Consider the following 20157-nt stretch of genomic DNA (forward strand, 5'->3'; position numbering starts at 1 on the left):
AAAAAAGAATACATACAAGGAAATTTGGAATCTGGCTGAGGAAAATGTGATTTAAATTGCATGCTGGAAGCGATACAAAGGAAATAATTTGAGCAAGATAATAGTTCCCATTAATTTTCTTAAGATGTCTACGCTCACCAAGTTACAGTGGAAAATGGTTCAAGATCTAATTTGATTTGGTGACTGTATTTACCAACATCATTATTCTTGCATTCACAAAAGAAAACTTTTTCTCACTTCTACCATACATGAAAACTCCAACTATTCCTCCTCGACATAGATCGACCAAGGCAATTCAACTCAGCATTCACCTCTAGAGCATGCATCTGGAAAACTAGCTCAGCACATATTTGAAAGACTTGGGTTTGCTTCAAATTCACCACTGATTTCCTGAGAAGTTTTTTACTGGGTCAATCCTTCTAATCTTATTTCTTCACATATGCTGACTGCTTGCCTCTTAAATTTCTTGGTGTTTCAATGAGTTGATTAAAACAAGATCTGATCATTGTATTTCACCTTAATCCCTTCAAATACCATTGACTGACAAAAGAAACAGTGCATTTGAAACACAATTTTTGTACTGGTGGACCACACAAACATCTTAGAGATCACTTCTTCCTGGAGTTCAGTACTTTTTAAAAATTCAGTTCAGTTTTACCAAAGAACACAACATTCAAAAAGTACCATTTAATTATTGTTATATCACAATCAACCTAGATAAAAACAGATTTCTGAAGATGCAACAATGTAATTTGAAATAAATACAGTCAAGTCCTTCCTTTTATCCCTATTCATTTGTACTGAATAAGTTTATTACTAACAGATTGTACTTTACTACTAGCGCAGGTGTATTTGAAGTGATTGTACATTCATTATTCTCATTGTTCATAGAGGCATTATTCAAATAGCATTCATCTGTGAAACAGTATATTTAGAAGTAATCTACAACATTCAGGAAGACGAAGAGCAAGAGGATAGATTCTGTATGGATTGCTGCAATTCAGAATTGTACTTCGATTTACGACCCTAGAAGAACAATCAAGCTTGCATTTCTTTTTCTTTATATGCAGTCAGCAGAAAAGGATGGGGTTAGTGCATCAAGTGGAAATGTAAGATTGAACATGTTTATATAGGTGTATTAAGTAGTCCTTTATGTTCTTAAATCTTCAGTAGGATCTACCTGCTACATCAAAGATTATCATAACGAGAGAGGTTTCCACAATGGCACTGGAGATATCTCCTTCAAAGTGAAGGAACAATGTGCTTAATGCATACCCATTTTAAATGGGTATGCAGTGCAGTTTACTTAGATACCAAGATGCATTCAGTTTAGATAAATTACTGAACAGAGTATTTTTCCTTCAGAACAGTCAATGACTGAGAGATTTGCTGTTATTCCCTGAATCATGCTTTGTTTCACTGAAGAGTGGTGGACCAGGCTTTTTTTTCATCAAAAACCAAATTAATATAGGTGTTTTGAATTAACAAAGAATCTGAAATCACACATGGTACATCTTTCCTAGAACAGATCATAAGACTCATGATGCAGAATACACAAATGGGCTTCAGGGCTTCTTTACTTTCCCAGTCTCTGATCTAGTTGAAAGTTCCACTGTTAAGATGCTTAAAGATCTTTGAAACAAAAAAGTTCATAGACACTGCATAGATCTACAATGTTTGAAGTTACAGCAGTCCATTAATCAATGCCACATAGAAGCCATCAATAAGATTATTCAACAATTGGAGTATATTGAAAGTGGATGGATATATATCAGAGGGATAAAGCTTTCAGACACTTGCTCCACAGCCCTTGGAAAAACCAGTGAGGTCTCCAGGCCTGCAGTTACTTTTGGTGATGGACAAAATGCTATCACCACATAGACTTGTTCATTATCGTTGTATTACAGCAACTTCTTTGTAGTATGTTTGTCAGATCAACAAAACATGCTTAAGATGTCCATCAGCTTTCCTCTTACCTCTCTAACTCCTCATGCATTCTCAGATATGATCCATATGAGCTGGTGTTCTGGCTTTATGGAAGCAAGCAAGTATTTAGCATGATGTCTTTAGTGCACTCTATTTATATACTAAACACGTAGCCGGAAACACAATTTTACCAGCAGATACTTAAAGGAATCCTCCTAGCATATATATCTTAAGGCCAGAAAGAACTACTAGTATCATCAGTCTGTTCTCATCCAAACAGATGCTGCAGAGTCTTAATCACTAATTCAAGCAGTAGAGAGAATTATTTAAGGTGACAACCGATGGCTGAGATAGACTGTACCTTCTGGAGAGACATACAGTCTCAATGTTTGAATCTTTTGGAAAGCCATCAAATTTCAGTTCCAAGGGATGATGAATTTACTACTCTGCTTGGTAAGTTATCCTCAAGGATAATTTCTTTCTCTATTAAAAGTTTCAGTATTTCTGCAACAGGCATTTCTGTAACAGAGCATCCTGCATTTGCTTTTTGTTATGCTGAGAAATTATTAGGTATGTTCATAACTGTTTAGGTGACTAAATTAAAGAAATATATTATCGACTAAAAGATATACCCTTTTAGAATGAGAATAGAACAGAAAAAGCTTTGATTAAACAGAATTCAGGATGAAGCATTGGAATTGTCATGCGCACATACATAGCTTTACATTTTTACTACACTAGAACCTATGGCTCCACATGAATTCAGTGTTGACAGGTGCTTTGCATAATAAGAAAAAGGAGACACATAGGAGCATACAGTCAAAACAAATGACTGTTGGAAAAGATAAGATAATCATCTAAGAAAAGTGAAGGAAGTTACTCAAAGCCATAGAGATCAGTGGTAGACCTAATGACATCACATTTCTTTACTCCTAATCCAGGGCGCTGTCTGATTCTGAAGAGAAAAAAAAAGGAAATTTTCATGGAAGTAGGAAAATGAGACTTACGTGGAGCACAAATAATTTTGCAGTGTAACAAATACACAGCCAAGAATCCCAAAGCAGTAAATGAACAACTTCTCTAGGGGTACAGAGGGCTCATGCATATACAGATGGATAAGCAAGGATATATTAATTTATAATATATATTATATACATATATATTATTCATAAACTTAAAGATAAGTGAGTCAGCAGTAGAGCTCAGTGATTACTGCTCAGGAGTCCTTCTTTGTTTCACTGATCACACTTGAGTCCAAATATGCATCTTTCTTTCCAGACAGGCAGACTGCAGCTGGGCTCTGCTCTTTTCTATCTTTAGACTTTTTTTTTCCTGGTGATTGGGGAAGCATTATGGATTTCTCCCATTTTTATTTCTATTCCACATTTTAAACTTTACACTTTAAACTCACTAAGTACATTATACTTAGTGAGGTGTAAAAGACTGATGTGCCCACAAGAAAACCCTATTTTATGTCACTGTGCATTGGCTTATGGACAGTTAAAAAAAAAAAAAAAGAATATAATCTGACTGCATTAGTCTTCTTACTGAGACAATGAACTGACTATGAGAGTAAAGACAAAAATTCTAACAAATTAACAGTTGGATGACTCGGTTTGATGTCCCTTCCTTGTTCATCTTCAGTACCCTGGTTGCCACCAAATGCTAATCAGTTGTCCCAGAGATAACAAGGCAAAGAGCTGTGTGCAAGATGCTTTGTCAGAATGCCCAGCAGGTGTCTGTGCTTAAGGACATCCTATGAAGAGTATGAAAAGCTTTAGCTACAAACACAGATATTTTTGTGCTTGTTTAGAATCATAAGCTCATGGACACTTTTTAGAATAGGAGGTTTTGTGGTATGGGTGCTGGTAATCTGGAGAGGATATCTGAGATCATCCATAAGGGCAACACTGCAAAGGCTGGGCCATGTATTTTTCAATGTGCAAATTCCCTACCACATTTAATCTTCAACATTACGTATCAAAGAGAATCTAGTCTGCTGGAAACCTTGTTCTTATTACACGAATAATGTAGAATGTTGCAGGAGTAACGCAGCAGGGAAAAGGGAGTTATTCACACAGGTTAATGTTAGCTTTATGTAAACTACCTCCCTGGTCCAACTGTAGTCTGCTAAAAGAGATAGGCTTTTCCTGAGCACAATTCAAAGTGACCAATGTTTACTGCTCTAGATAGGTTTTTTCCCCTCCATTAAGTTCATATCAGATTAGCCTCCTTTGGCTAACATTAGTCCAAATGAATAGCCCTCTAAGCATAGTCAACAGCACTGTACAAACACATTATGATTAAAAAAAATTAGATGCTTGATGTTAACAGTAACTTATTTGTTTAACTATAATGCAAATTCTAATAATACAAAGTTGGATTTTACTTATCTTTCTGTGGCTTTTGTACGCAGTGACTGCTACCACTGAGACAGAGAAGAAAAAACAGAAACAGAACAAATCAGGCTGAAAGGAAAACCTCTGGAAGTCCCTGATTTGATTATATACCAAGTAGAATAATTCTCAAAGTTAGATCCTAATGTAGTGAAATTAACGGCTTTAGAAATCAGAAGTGGGTCTAGAATAGTCCATCACAACCTGAGTCAATACTGGCTGCACTATGGCAGACGTTAGCCCAAATGCATGGATAGAAGGGGATGAAGAAGCTAGCCTGTTCTAAGTATCTAGGTAGATGGATCCTTCCTTACTTTAAACACACACAAAATGCCACAGAGAGTTTTGCTGTAAATAAAATGGCTTTGGTGCCACTTAATATAATTCACAAGCTGATCATCTCTGGGACAAATATTACCTCAAAATAGAAAAGAGACAAAAAGGAGAAAAACAACAAACAACACTAAACAAGTAATGTCTCCCTCCCCATTCTCAATAACAACAAAAAAAAGTAGTAGTGTTGGAGAATGGTTTCAAAGGTCAACAACAAGTGAATTTTCAGTATGTTGAACGGGTAAGGGATTTTCCTGTGTACATTTTGATGCAGTTTCACTGGGATTTGATGGGGTCTTGAACAATGAGCCAATATTAGAAACAAGACAGCCTATGAGTTGCGGGATTCTCCCTTTTTCAATAGTAAGGATTAAGAGGGAGAGTGGATAGGAAAGGCATCTGGGGCATCTTTCATTTTCTCTGACATTTGTCCTATTGAAAGGTTTTAGTGAAGAAAGCCTCTACAATTATACCTTTCAGCTGCTGTTGACATTGCCTCCTTTACTGTGGAGGAAGTACTGAGGAAGATGGCATGATTCAATGATAGAAGATACATTGTTCCAGTACCAGCAAAATCCCGAATTGCTGAACTTCAGCACTTTAAATATACAGCCAACCATCAGTCCCTAACCCACTGATCTCCACTGTGACCCACACAAAGTAAATGAAGGTAGAGAGATGGAATCAGATATTTGGGAAAGGCTAAAAGGAAAGAAGAAGAAAAAAGAAAGAAGAAAAAGGAAATGTATGCCTCTTCATTTACTGGTGTTGTGTAGGCAGAGCTCCTCTAGTATGCCTCGCCTTTCAAGAGTTCATTTAAAACGCGAGAACGAACAATGAGAATAACTCCATTTTAAATCTGCTTCCCCCCCCCCCAGCCTCTGTTGCTGCCTTTCAGATCTTGAGTGCCTCTGCACATTTATTCCTGAGCTGGATAATTATAACTTCGCATTTCACCCATCTGACTTGTGTTTTCCACTTTCACCCATACTTTATCTCTCCAAATAGCTCTGTTATTCATGGCTGATTATCAACCATTCCTCTGCGTGTCTGACCCATCTGAATAGCAGAAGACATCTTCACATGAAGTAGAGGCTCTTACATCCCACCCTCTGATTGCACAGCAAACTACTTTTGAAGATTACACAGTAATGCATAACTAATACTCCCACAAAATACAGCCCTCATCTTACAGACAAGCTGATTAAACCCATGAGAGCTCACACATACAAGACCTCCAACAAGTTTTTCCCTCACAAGCAATGCTTCACAGCGTCTGAAGTTTCCTCCTGATTTTTAACTCCTCTTCTACAGAAAATAGAGGAGCATGCAATAGTTCTGCAATTATGTGGTAAAGAATCAGACATGTAACAACTGTACTTTCAGCCAGAACAATGAATGCAATCATGAAGCAATTATTGCAGATGGCAGATGGTTTGCTACTCTTTTTTTTCCTCAAGACTGGCAGGAAAAACTCATGACTGAATAAGGGACTGGCCTGTCAGCAATGGTAATTCAAGTCTGCTGCCCAAGGCAGACACGGAGGAGATATGTGAACAAAAGCAACCAAGTCACTGAAGCTTAATGAGTTATGGCTCATCAGCTGAACTCCAGTAATTAACAACATTCACTTGCACACAACACGCAAGAAACTGGGTTGTAAAATGATTTCAGTTAACACAGACTTCCCTACCATTTAGTAAATCTCTATTCAACCTAACAAAAAAGATCTGTGATGCTTATCATAGTGATAGACTCAACAGGCTGTAAAGAGACTGAGAGATGATGCTTTGTGACCCATTTCCTGTTCACTACAGTCGAGCAATAAGAGGCATGCCCTACTTGTTGAATTTGCCCTCAATCAGTACTAAACTATTTGAACGACTCTAAGAGTCACAGTTCATTCCCAGTTTGATTCCTGCCTCTTCAGCACTTGCTCTTTTCATCATCTGATTTTCCTGGTTCTACCTGCTACAATGACAAGATGCAAATGATGTAATGAGAACTTTGTTTGCTGGAAGGATGTAAACATGCTTTCTAATTGACTCTTAACTTCTTTCTGACTGCCAAGAGCAATATTAAATGAATCTGAAACCTCTACAGCCTCTTCAACTCCATGCATGGCATCAAAGTTCATGATACGATAATGCCAATTTCTTACCATCCAGATGCTTCCTCTGTTTCCTCAAGTAATCCTTGTTCAGTGTGCACACAGTGCCTGAAATCCAAAGAGTAATAGTTCTCTTTCCTTAAATACAGTCTTAACAAAAGAACACAAACTAGCAAACTGCAACATCATTTGTTCCAAACTGCCCAACAGTTCCCACTGCAGTTATCTTCATAGTCGCAGGACTACACAATTACTCTGAGAGAATTCTGCCTCTGGTTATATGAGAACGAAACCAAAGGGAGCCATTTACTTAGACATGGACAGAATGTGACCCTTAGTTTGAGTTACATTTAATTAAGTCCAAGCTGATCAATACTTCTTTTTTTGGTTACCCTCTGTGGTGCAAGCTCACCAAAGTCAGAAAGTATTTTCATTAGGCTTTTAAGCTGAAAACAGGCCTATGACTCACATATATATGGAGGACTTTTAAAATTCTACTTTAGAGTTTATTAATACAGATATATAGACTTTTGCTACATTATTTTCTTCTTGCAGCAAAAATATTGTATTCCCAATGGTTATCCAATTTGCTACTCAATGCCCTAACACAAAGAGAATTTACTTGCATCCTTCCCCAAAAGCACCGTATGTACTCATCTCACACACACTCCACAAATTCAAGTTAACACACAAAAGTGAGCTTTGTTTCTACATCCAGTTTGGGTTTTTTAAAATTCTGAATAAAAGAAAGGAGTAGGAGTTTCATGTGGAACAATGAAATTATACTTGCTGGTAGCCATCTGGAGTACTGTGTCCAGGTCTGAAGCCCCCAGTACAAGAAAGACAGGGAGCTGCTGGAGAGGATCCAGAGGAGAACCACAAAGATGATCAGGGGGCTGCAGCACCTCCCCTATGAAGACAGGCTAAGGGAGCTGGGCTTGTTCAGCCTGGAGAAAAGAAGGCTGCGGGGTGACCTCATTGCAGCCTTTCAGTATCCAAAGGGAGCCTACAAACAGGAGGGGAATCAACTCTTTGAAAGGGTTGATTACTGCAGGACAAGGGGAAATGGTTTTAAGTTGAAGGAGAGAAGATTTAGGTTGGATGTCAGGGGGAAGTTCTTTACAGAGAGAGTGGTGAGGTGCTGGAGCAGGCTGCCCATAGAGGTTGTGGACGCTCCATCCCTACAGGTGTTCAAGGCCAGACTGGATGGGGCCCTGGGCAGCCTGGACTAGTATTAAATGGTGAGGTTGGTGGCCCTGCATGTGACAGGGGGGTTGGAGATTCATGATCCTTGAGGTCTCTTCCAACCCAGGCCATTCTGTGATTCTGTGATCTACTGTAAATTAGATGAGTATTAGCTGTACAGACTCTAATTCAGAATTATTTTCTCAACAGGATCTTGATCACAACATCTGAAATTCATTTTCTGCTATATCTTAGTTCTATCTGACAAATTTACGACTAGAAGTTTCATTGATCCTTACGTGATAAATCTCCTTTTCCTGACACACAGTAAGTTTAACTCCAAAGGGTCCTAAAAGGCAGCAGAGACAAAATTCTGTTCTATTTCATATCAGCCTGGGGAATTCATCAGCCACAGGGGAAAGAAAACATTTTCATTTTGCCTAATTCCATACTGAACATCTATTAAACACTTTATCTGCACCTTCCTCTGAAACAGATTACAACCATGGTACAATCTCAAAAATGCTATGAGAGGTGAATGCACACAACACTCAGCATAATTCTATACAGTGTAGAATTGAATTAAGCAGGCAAAATACATTTCCTGTTCAATTTTGAAAGCTACAGGGCTTGAATGGTACTGTGCTTAAAGCACAGGACTGTTTATTCCAAGAGTTCTCGTAAACTCATTGTGACCTCAGCTAATTAATTTATTTTCTCAGGCTTACAGTTACTGTAATTACAAACCTAATTTAGGCAAAAGGAAGAACAACTGTTTAATGTTTATAAAATTAATTCATATGCTAACATGGAAGACATCTTAATATTCGAACATTCATGTTTGAATATTATCTACATTAACGTATAAACTAAAAATTTATCCAAAACTTGGATTATTGATTAGATTCAAAGCCTTATAGATTACTTATTTGTAAACTAAAAGATAGTTGTGCTAAAATATTTCATTCTGTTATCCTTTCTGGGAGCTCAGCAAATTGTTTAGGTCTGTTTTCCAATTTTATTCAAAAACATCAAAAACTTGGCACGTGAAATCCACCACTTCTGCGAACAGTTTGCTGCAGCTCTCAGTCACTTCACAGTGACTCTGCCATTGACTCTCAGTCATCAGTCCTAGTTAAAAGTTCTTTTGCTAGATCAGAAAGCTTACTCAAATGCTGTCTTCCCCTTGAAGAAAGACATTTATGCACAACAATATAACATCACAAAGCAGTTTGAGTTGGAAGGGATCTTTAAATGTCTCATAGTTTTACCTCCCTACTGTAGGCTGGGAAATCTTCCACTAGATTAGGTGCTTTAGGCCCTATCCAATCTGACCTTGTACACTTTCAGGATGGGGTACCCAGAACTTCTCTGAGCAGCCCGTTATATTGTCTTACTACTCTCAGTAAAGAATTTTTTCTTTATATCTAGTCTAAATTTATCCTCTTTCAGTTTAAAACTATTATCACTTGTCCTATCACTACTGATCCTTGTAAAATTAAAATCTCTCCATCCTTTGTATAAGCCCCTTTAAGTATTGAAACATTACAATAAGGTCTCCCCAGTGCATTCTTTTCTCCAAACTAAACAACTCCAACACCCTCCTATGGTTTCCTTTCAAACTCCATTTTGGAGTACAACACAGATTGAGCTCTATAAGGTTCTTCAAAGGAAGTGACTGACTTGTGTATGTTGATGTGTGTTTTTCAGAAACTGCTAACAATGAGGTCTCTTACAGTTAAGTCTCATTCTGGTATCTCAAGTTGAACATCAGAAAATCAAGGCAAATTTCACAGCAAATTTATTCAGCAGATGGACTGCCCATGCTGAAGTAACTGGCCTTCCAAAGAAATTGATTCACTGCTACATTTTTCTTTGAAAATATGCCAACCAGATAGGAACAAGCAATGTCTTATACTGCTCTTGGAACTAGTGCCAGAATAGAGTGAGAGAAGTTGACTATGAGGAGAAATAGTCACATTAGAGGTTGCTTTTCTTATTGCAAAGGGTCACAGCTGAATTCTCTTCCCATTACCTGTCACATGATATTCCAAAAAGGACCGATGAATAAAGGCAGGCTGACAAGTCAGGCATTTACCTTTACCTTTTCTTACAGATCACAGTATTGTAGGGGTTGGAAGGGACCTCTGGAAATCACCTACTTCAATCCTCTGCTAGAGCAAGTTCCCTACAGTAGGTTGTACAGGAAAACATCCAGGCAGGCTCTGAGTATCTTCAGAGGAGATTCCATGACCTCTGGGCAGACTGTTCCAGGGATCACGGCTTACCAATGTCTCCTACTGGAAATACCAGCTCAGTTATCCCCAAGACAGTCCTGAAATCTCTGTAACAGTTAAGTAGAGAGCAAATAAAACAAAATGCTGGCAACAATTCTTACCTTTTGATCTTGACTATATGCTAAGATCCAGTCTTCCTGCTTTGGGTGGAAGAGCAGACTGTGAATGTAGAAGTTCAGACGGTATTTTTGATACGTGGCACCTTCATCAGTACTAATCAGTAAGCTGCTCTCAACCTCTGGATCAGTCAACAGCATAATCTGTATGAAAGAGAAAGATCAAAATACAGTGTTGAAAAGGAGTCAGAAGAGAGGAATTTCAGATAATCTTAATAAATCTGTCTGTTCAATATGCTTCAACGCAGTATCAAAACTAAGCACAGCCAATCTTTCAGTATGGGAAACAGTGTATTTGAACTATATATATATAAACATTTAATGTACAATCAAATAGGGAAAATTACTATCACTTGTAAATACAGACCCAGATGATATGCTTCAGCTATCAGAAAAAAAAAATCAAACCTGAGGTTTGTGACATAAGAGTAAGAATAAGTTACTAGACAGCCACAATAGGCTGTTAGGGACTTCACGAATGATCTTTTGGAATAGCAGATTAAAAGTAAGGTGTTAAGAAAATAAAAGAAATGGGTAGGGAGGAGTGAAAGTGACATACAAATGAAACAAACTCCAATGGTGAGATTTGTTAAAATCTGGCAGAATTTTCAGAGAAGACAAGTTTCCTTGCCTAAAACATTACAACTTCTCTGTTATAGCAAATATCTTGCTTTGGCAGGAGAACATATTTGATAATGCTCTGGGTTCTTTGCATTTCCAGTTTCTATGATGCTGTGAATTAGAGATGCACTTGTTGCACAAAATTTCTGCACAGCAAAATCGCTTCCTAGCTTTGTCCAAGAGTAAAGAAACATGGCTTGCAGTTGTCAAAGCTACTTCTCTCTATGGGATTAATTGGTCTGCACTGCTGATGAATCAGAGAGGAATGAGAAAATTCTCTTACGCATCTCTGCATGAGAGAGAATATATAGGTTTGAATATTACAAAGAGATCATTTCGACAAGCGGGAAATAGTGCCCATCAGGTGTGAAAATGAAGTATCATGAATGAAAACAAGAAAAATTCTGAATATTTGCCTAGGAAGGTATTAAAGCCTTTAATCATTAGTATCATTTAAATTTAATTTCATTCATTTATTTAAGTATTGGTGCTGCTGTTTCCGATCCATCTTTAGATGAGTCTGAAATGAAAGGACCCATACCCATTTCTCAGAGTAAATTCCTACCTGGTTTAAGCACTGCAAAAACACACTTTTCATTTCTATGTCTTTAGTTAGGCAGGTGGAATTACGTACAACAACTTGTTACCTATGAATTATAGAGCACCATAAGTCTCGATAGACACAGATGTTAATTAGTTGTATGTGAAGGTATAAATACACCTATGTCCTTCATTACTGGATAACCGCCAGAGGCTTTTATCTATGTCTAGAAAAATGATTTGGCTTGTGACTTGGAAGGTTAGGTGTTTCCTTCAAACTTGCTAGAATTTAGTATCTTCAGTGACCTTAGACAAGTACAACTTGCCTTGCCATACTTTATCTTTAATGTAAAATAGGATAATATTCCCATAATAACCCTAAAGGCATGATCTCCTTTTGGTATTTTTTATCTACTTTTGAAATCTTACAATGAAAACATGCACCATTAAAATTAAACATTCATATTTTAATTTAATACTCTCAAATACACCAAGTATATCACTGAGGTGGATTCTAAACTGAAGATTACATGACAGAGGGTACACAGAAAGCATTAATATTCAAAGCATCAATATATAGACTATTTTCTTTCAATAAGTTATCTATCTAGCTTGTTAAGTCAAAAATTAACAGTGATGTTTATTAGTTACTTACTTTTTTTTTTACTGGAAAAAATTCTGGGACAATGTTTCTATAGTTAATGTTTATCAACGGAGTACCCTGAATCAGAAGTTATGTTTTTCTTACTTTTATGACTTCCTTTATAAGTGGATTCTGTTTATGTTAGTACGTGAAAATATCACAGCACAGCATTCATTTGGACTATAGTAACTAGAGCAGAAATAAGCACAAATCAATGGGCTTGATCCCAGCTCTTTGAAGTTAATAAGTCTTTTCATTGACTTTGGATTGTGCCTCTAAGGCAAGTTGTTAATCAAGATCCACTCTAGTTTCATATAACTCTTTTTACCTGCACGAGGAACACATCTGACCTCATCACTGCCATATCCAAGCACATCACAGTCTTAGCACGTTTTCTGTCATGCCACTCCTGTGAAGTGTGAAAGTGCTCTTATCTCCATTTCATAGAATTGGAATTGAAGCACAAACTGCTGTGGCTCTGAAGCACCTAATTCCTCATTCAATCAATAGAAGTTAAGTACCTAAACAGACTTACCAGCACCCATGACTTGGGCTTTAATCTGCTAACTACCTCCCCGAGCTATTCCTACTGTGTTTTCAGGTATCTATGGTCTCCAGAACTCATCTCTTGGCCACTGACCTGCAGTGACCAGCCAGTCTATACATGTGAAGTGTTTCAGAATACATGTTTTACTACATATGCCAATAGCAATAGAATTTTACACGTGGCAGAGTGTGCAGAACAGCTGTAGATTTACGTGAGGACATACAGAGAGTCATAATCAGGGGATGCAGTTGACCAATGACTCTCCAGCCATTAGTCTGGTTGTCAACTACGAGACCAACTTTCAGTGCTGGGACAGCATTCTCTGTATCATATCCTGCACTGAAATCACTTTGCAAAAATGTCCTAAAATGAAACGAAATACAACTAAGCAGTCACTACTAAAATCACATTCAGAGCCCCATGTAACTTATAAAATCACAGAATGGCTTGGGTTCAGAGTGACTTCAAACATCATTTAGTTCAAAACCTGACCAGATGAAAGTTAATTTAAATACAAGATGTCTGCATGCAAATAATCAAAGCTACAAATCTGAAAGATAGCACTTAATGGATGTGAAGCAGAAACTGACATCTGAATTTTTTTTCAAAATGAAAGGAAAAGATCCCGTGTATCTACCTGTATGAACCTTTCAGATCAGACCAGTAGTGTGACCCTGAAATTAATCCCCCAGATTTTCAGGAGAAATCTCTATAGCAAATCTCTATAGATCATTATATGGCACAGTTCATGGACTGATCTCAGAACACAGGGACTGAATTTTCTTTCAGTAACACTAAAACAGAATGTATGGTTCAGAAGTGCACCTAACGTACTCCAACCACTACAGAACATTCAGCCCTGAGTACCAGACTAGCATCTGTCTGAAGTCTAAATACCCATATTGTGGACGTTATCTCAGTGTCAACTACTTCATAACACAAACCTGCTTTCACAGAGCTGAACTGCACACCACACTAGCTTACATATTGCCTAAGTTGCCTGGAACATAAATGAGAAAGGAGAGAAAGTACAATTGATATTAATGTTTTTGTTGTTGCAGTGTAAGAAGTACACAGTAAATAAATTTTAGACTTTTCTTTGAAATAAATGAAGCCAATTTGTACTTTGAAGTAGCTATTACCCATTGACTTGATGTATTTGCTTATAAAGAAAATAAAAAGTGGACACACATTCTGAACACAAAAGCAAGGAAAATAAAACCAGCAGCAATAACAAAGAGAATCTAGGCTTAGAAGTCAAATATCTCATTAAGTCTTTAATATCCAACAATATCTCAGAAAGAAGATTAGAAAGAAACTACCATTATAAATTCCCACTTCACTGTAGGAAACGTACTGGATGTAAACTCCTTGAAGAAGGACCTATCTTCCCTCTTTGTTCCTGTAATGCCCTATACACCATATTGTTGCTTTCCCAGCTAATACAGGTTTCTGGATGAATATATTCTGAACATCAGAGAGGCCTTTACTCAAGAAAATGTATCTGTTAATGACTTGGAAAGAAGAAAGGAGAAACAGGTGACAAAGATTGCTTATGGCAGTAAAGTATTCATAATGAAAAAAAACATCCACCAAAAACAAAAACAAAAACCAGCTATGGAGAGCTGTAAAAGGATTTCACAATATTGAATACCTGAGCAGTAAAATGACAGGTGATATTCAGCAATGATGTATGGGGGGGGTGGCAGGGGAAGATGGAGAAAGACAATCCCAAAGTAACAGACAGAACAATAGGCCCTGCATAATTATTTTATTTCAGGAGAGATTTATGTGGGTTTCAGCGTAAAGCCCTATGAAAACACAAGCTCCTTTCTCAGATTCTGTCAAAACCACTCAAATACAGTAATAGGAATTACTAGGAAATAAACAGATTGGTAAATAATCCTATTAGGTCATTGGACAATGTTCTCACATTTTAAACACTGGGTGTTGTTCTTGTTCCTCCATCTTAAAAAAAAAAAAAAAGTAGTAGCGTAGTAGTATAAAACACAGAAGAATAATAAGAGTGTTTGAAGAATGGAACAAAACATTTTTCATAGAAGCAGCAAATAAATGAACTATTCAACTTGCAAAGGAAATAAATGAGAGGCAATTTAACCACAGCCTACAGGACTGTGGATGGCCTGGAAGTGCCTACTGAACAATTATTCAACCTTCCATAACACAGAAGTCCGAGTCTCAAATGAAACAGTAAGAATGAGATCCAAATCACAGGCAGTTCCTGGATTTTTACCTGTTTAAGCCACAGAATTCACTGACATAGTATGTCGTAAACGTCAAAACTTTATCCTAACAGACAAAATTAACAGATATATTCTGGGAGAACATATCAATCCAAAAATACTAATATTGTCTCAGGAATCGGAGTTAGAAATTGTTGAATTCTGGAAAAATATAGAGGGAAATATTATTATGTACTCACATTGTTCTGACACTTCCCTCTCAACTGAGAGATTCAGTTTGATTTAACAAGGCTGTTCTCATGGACATCATTGGAGAGTGAATAAAAATTATACATGATAGTAAGATTACCAGCACTGGTAGTCCGATCTAACAATTTGTATGTAGAGAATTGGGTTCACTGTTTTTTATCTTGACAGTTTTTAAACTGTCTGATATTACCACTACAAAATAAAGTGACTAATACAGGAATAAAGAGGAATATTTCTTTGCCTCTTGCTACTAGCAAAAGCCCATACTAAAGGTAGACCAAACCATGCAGTGTCTCTGGACTGGTTTATTGCTGTCTTTTGTTAAATTAAATGAAGAATGGAGTCAGTCAAGACTCTTCTGCAGAAGTAACTGTTCTCTGTTCAGATCAGTGCTCAGCAATGATCAGAATATGCTTAGTCACATCAGGCACAGCAAGCACATGCTGTGTTTCCTCATGCAGATGGATTAGTTTTTTCTCTGTCAAATAAGTCAATAAAGTTGACACAGGCTTTTGCACCCAAATGCAAGGCGCCCAGTAATCACTGACCTCTGAAAAGGAAGAAACTCATTTGCTTTTCCTTGAGGTGACAAATGAACACAGAACATAATTTATAGACCTTATTGCTTCACACTTTTTTCACCCTTTTCTGGTGTTAACTCTTCAGGGCAGATTCACATGACAATTATGTGTATTTTTGCTGTCCAAGAAGATCCTGTTTATGTTTATAGAGATAAAATTGTGATACTTGTATGGCTGCCCCAAATGCCAGATTTAGCAGCTTAGTTAGAACTAGTTTAGAATCCTTCTCAATCTTTACTTATTTTATTTCACCCAGTTCTGGTGCATGAAGACATCTGAGTTATATCACCCGATCAGAAATAGGGATGATATGCAGATCTGAACAAATTTACTTAAAGAATCTTCACCCTCCTCACTCATTACATGTTTCATATATAGATCCATACGAACAAGTAACATTTCTCATAAGAAAAGAGGAGCGCAGAGAAGTAAAACAGGAAATCCGAAAGGAAGAACAAATCAGAGTATTCACTACCCAAATTCTCGAAATACTTGCATTTTTTCCCAGCTTCCCTACACGCCAGTTACATAATTTTAGAAGTTTACTGAATTTTTTTTTAAACACACAATGATTGCAGGAGTATAAGCACAACAGAGTCTCAGCGTAATTCAATGAAATTTCTGCCAGTTTACGTATCACTTCTGAATTTGGATTGTCATTTACATGCCATGAAGACTGCGTAAAGAGAGAACCTGATTCCGTAGATTCATCAATGAATTTCAAACCAATGTGCTTTGCTTTTAAATAATAAAAACAGTTTACGAATTAAGGTTTACAAAACCTAGCAAAAGAACTGAAATGAAATAAATTGAAAAAATTAACTGCTTTGGTCATGACATTCCAATATAAATGCAGAGATACTGTAATGAAAATTAGACCATCTCCTCTCACAGGACTGAGTTGCTGAAAGCAGTAAGTAGTTGCAAGAGCAAGTAAATTAGGGACAAAATTACCGAAAAGAAATAATTCAAGCATTCATTTGGATATTAATAGAGAAAGAGGAGAGTGAAGCCTCTGCAAAATTAAGCAAACTTTATTCATAGATTAACTTCAACTGCTGTAGAACTATGCTATGAGTAAAGCCACCAAAATTTAGTCCTCATCTTTGTTTTAAATAAATTGGCTAACAGTATTAACACCTAAATGAAAACATGAAATGAGCTGGAGTTGGCAGTTTTGAAGCTGTCTCTAACGTCAGCTAAAAGACAAGGTTAGTTGCTGAGTAATTTCATTAAAACACCATTAAAATAATATGCCAATAATTCAACCACAATACTGTAAAGTGTTTTATTGCCAGAAGTTCACGTCAGCTCAGAAAGTGCAGTAATTCTGCAGGGAAATAATAGATTTCAGTGAAAGAATTATACTTTCCAACTCAAAGCTTTCAAACAATGACCTAGTTTGGAATAGTCTCAGAAATGAACAAATTAATAGAAGAGGTCAAGTTGCTTTGCAACTATAACTCAGTAACTTAAGAATACAGAGGTACTTATTCATGAAAAGACATAATTCAATCTTATAAAATCAGTTTGCTCTTTGCTGAGATGGAGGCAATATACTCCAAGTTCCCCCTGAGTAAAATTAGATCCATGACCAATAGATAGAGTAACTTCGCTCCAAACTAAATCCACACCTGGACAGTGAAAACCCTAACATAATCTTTTCCCAAGAGCACACAGAAAGTCCATAACCAGTCAGATATCATGTTCCTCAAGCCACGGCTGTTCATAGACAAGAGACATGATGTGGTAAAAGATTCAGATGGTGAATTCATCTCGTTTGCACACATGAAAGATTTAATGCTCATTGAGCGATAATACATTCTCCTGTCAGCAGAATGTTAGATGGCAAAGGGCTATCACTTAGGAGGGGAAAAAATTATAACCTGCCAATATTTTTGAGTGCTGGGATTGTACAGTATTCCTAACAGAAATATCGTTAAGAATAGCATTTGGCATCATGATAAATGTGGTTTGAAATAAAAAGCTGGCTAGTAACTGGAAAAAAGAATCAATTTACCTGTTTCTGTATTAGCGCAGAAGTTCACTATGGGCCAGAAGTGACAGCAAAGAAAAGCAGCCAATGAAATCTCTCTTTTTTACTAGCTGCAGGAATAACCCTGGGTTGTTATATGAGACAGAAAATTTGAAATCACATAACAACACTAACATACCAAAAATAAAATAAACGCTTTGTAACTCTTCCTTATGCAAGCTTCAGTCAGTAACAAAAAATAGTAACTTCCAATAACCTGATTCTGTCTTCAGTTATACAGAATAATATCTTTATTATCTAAAATATTCTCAAAAGGAAAAAGAGACAGTATGAAAATTTTCCCTTTGGGAATATGTCTGCCACTGTGATATGCACACAGTCAGAAAACAATTTGTATACACATGTAGAAGGTATCACAAAATAAGTGAAATGTCAGCAGTTCTTCTGTCCAAAACGTCCTGTTTAAAAGTTTTGGAGGAATATGTATACAGTAGAGATTGTATCCTTTTTTAACAATACGTTCTTCTGAGTGGCCAAGTGCAGAGCACTGAAATACTAATGAAACCCCACCACACATACTACTCAGGAAAAAAAAAAAAAAGAATAAAAATAAAGATATTTCACCAGTTTCAAAGGGCTATCTATTTAAGCAATGAATGGAAAACACCACCAGCTGCTCTGTCAAATACTTTTTAACTTTTGTTTCTAGAAACCAGACAGTCATGTTACCCTCTGCACTGAAAAGACACGTGTAGACCACTGATGAATTCAAACATTGGCTGAACATAATGTCTTCCTTTCACTGTAGAACTTAATATAAATACACAGTTTTATATTATAAGCTACCTAATCCTCCATCGTATGCCTCTTAGCCCATTTTGGGCTGAGCACAATATTTGGAGTCCCCTCCAGATATTTTTAAATGGATTTGTTTTGATAGTTTAAAAAAAGCATTCCAGTAAATTGTGAGCTTTAAAAAAAAAAAATCCATTTCTGATTCTTCTTCTTGAATAGAAGGTCAGTGCAGGCCTCTGTTTCCTCTTCTCATATTGACTGAAATAATTAACAGTTTGTAGTTAAGGAAAGAAAATAAAAGGTTTTAATTTTCTCAATATTCAAACATTTAAGTTAAACAAAGACTTTTTTTCATGTTGAGCAATGCTTTCAGTTTTACAACTATTGCTATGATTTTCATTGATAATAATCATCTTCATATTCAGCTGACATTTCAGCGTTTCTTTTGAAAAAAGAGACACAGTAATAGATTTTCATTAATATTTCATGTGGTCTGAATGCCAACGACTAAGTTCTAGTGACTTCTCCATCTTGAACAAAGAAAACCCAAACCAGTACTAATATATTAACTACATTAATGAACCATCGCTGTTATTGTTGTTCAGCTTTCTCTACTTTGTCTAATCCCACACTAATGCATTCTCTCAATATGCTGTATGAATTTTCATAGTAACAAAACCCCAGGTATAGTGTTGGGTCGATAATAACCACTTCTTACTCTGAACTCCAGAAAACTGAAGCATCAACTGGGATCGAATTGATCGTGTTTCTACCAAAATCCAAAAGAGGGCAGTGCACGCACACACAGCCTGTCTCACTACTTGCAGCTCATCAGCTTGGGGACATTCATCAACTGAACATGTTGCTACCCTACAGCCTTTTCTATCTGTGGCTAAGTGTTGGTAGAATCTCCAAAGTTCCTCACCTTAAACCAGACTTAGACCAAAGATTCTGCTACTTCTTTTTCCATTAAAGGTAAAGAAGCTCATTTATCTTCACTTCTCTTTCTGTGCTGCTGACCCAATATTTGTGGGCTGGACTGTGACTAGAAACATCAGCCTTCATCTTCCCAAGAGTGGGCTGCAATCCCAGTAGCTAGGGTGAGTCCTTAAAATACATGCCTTGCTTTGAGCCAGTATCTTTTAAATAAACCAGGAAAAAAGATGACATGGGAAAACAAGTCCCTTTTTAACGCTTTTTAAACCTTAGCTTTTTAAAACACAGCTTCCACTCCTATTGCTTATGAATTAAACAAAAATAAAGATTCTACATTTTGTCCTTGTGTTAATGGAACTAGCATCTTAATGAGGTCTATAAAAAAGAAAAACTCTCAGTTGCATCATCCTTACTCATACAAAAAAAAAAGTAATGCTAAAATAATAAATAATATATTTCTGTAGTATGCCTTAACAGATTACTGCTGGATGTTTCAGAGCTACTTTTGCTCTGTAGAAATTATAAACGAATTTATAACTTCTGTGATTTAGATAGGCAGAGACCTCTGGAAGTTCATTTACTCCAAACTCCTGCTATGTACTAAGCCAGATTCAAAGGTACAGAGTGATGCTCAGGCCTTTCTTCTGACAATTTTTAAAGGATAGAGATTCCACAAACTCTT

The 20157-nt window shown here is 36.8% G+C and overlaps 1 protein-coding gene across 2 annotated transcripts in view; it reads right to left on the bottom strand.

Annotated features, from left to right (window-relative positions):
- The window catches only part of LOC100544091 (VPS10 domain-containing receptor SorCS1), a 255333-nt gene that overhangs the window by 99525 nt on the left and 135651 nt on the right, over nt 1-20157 (bottom strand). For both annotated transcript variants that reach the window (XM_031554506.1, XM_031554505.1), the window contains exon 4: nt 10349-10507. In XM_031554506.1, coding sequence (XP_031410366.1) covers nt 10349-10507 — 159 coding nt within the window. The remainder of the gene's footprint in view (nt 1-10348; nt 10508-20157) is intronic.

Source organism: Meleagris gallopavo, chromosome 8 (assembly GCF_000146605.3).
Source record: "Meleagris gallopavo isolate NT-WF06-2002-E0010 breed Aviagen turkey brand Nicholas breeding stock chromosome 8, Turkey_5.1, whole genome shotgun sequence".
NCBI lineage: Eukaryota > Metazoa > Chordata > Aves > Galliformes > Phasianidae > Meleagris > Meleagris gallopavo.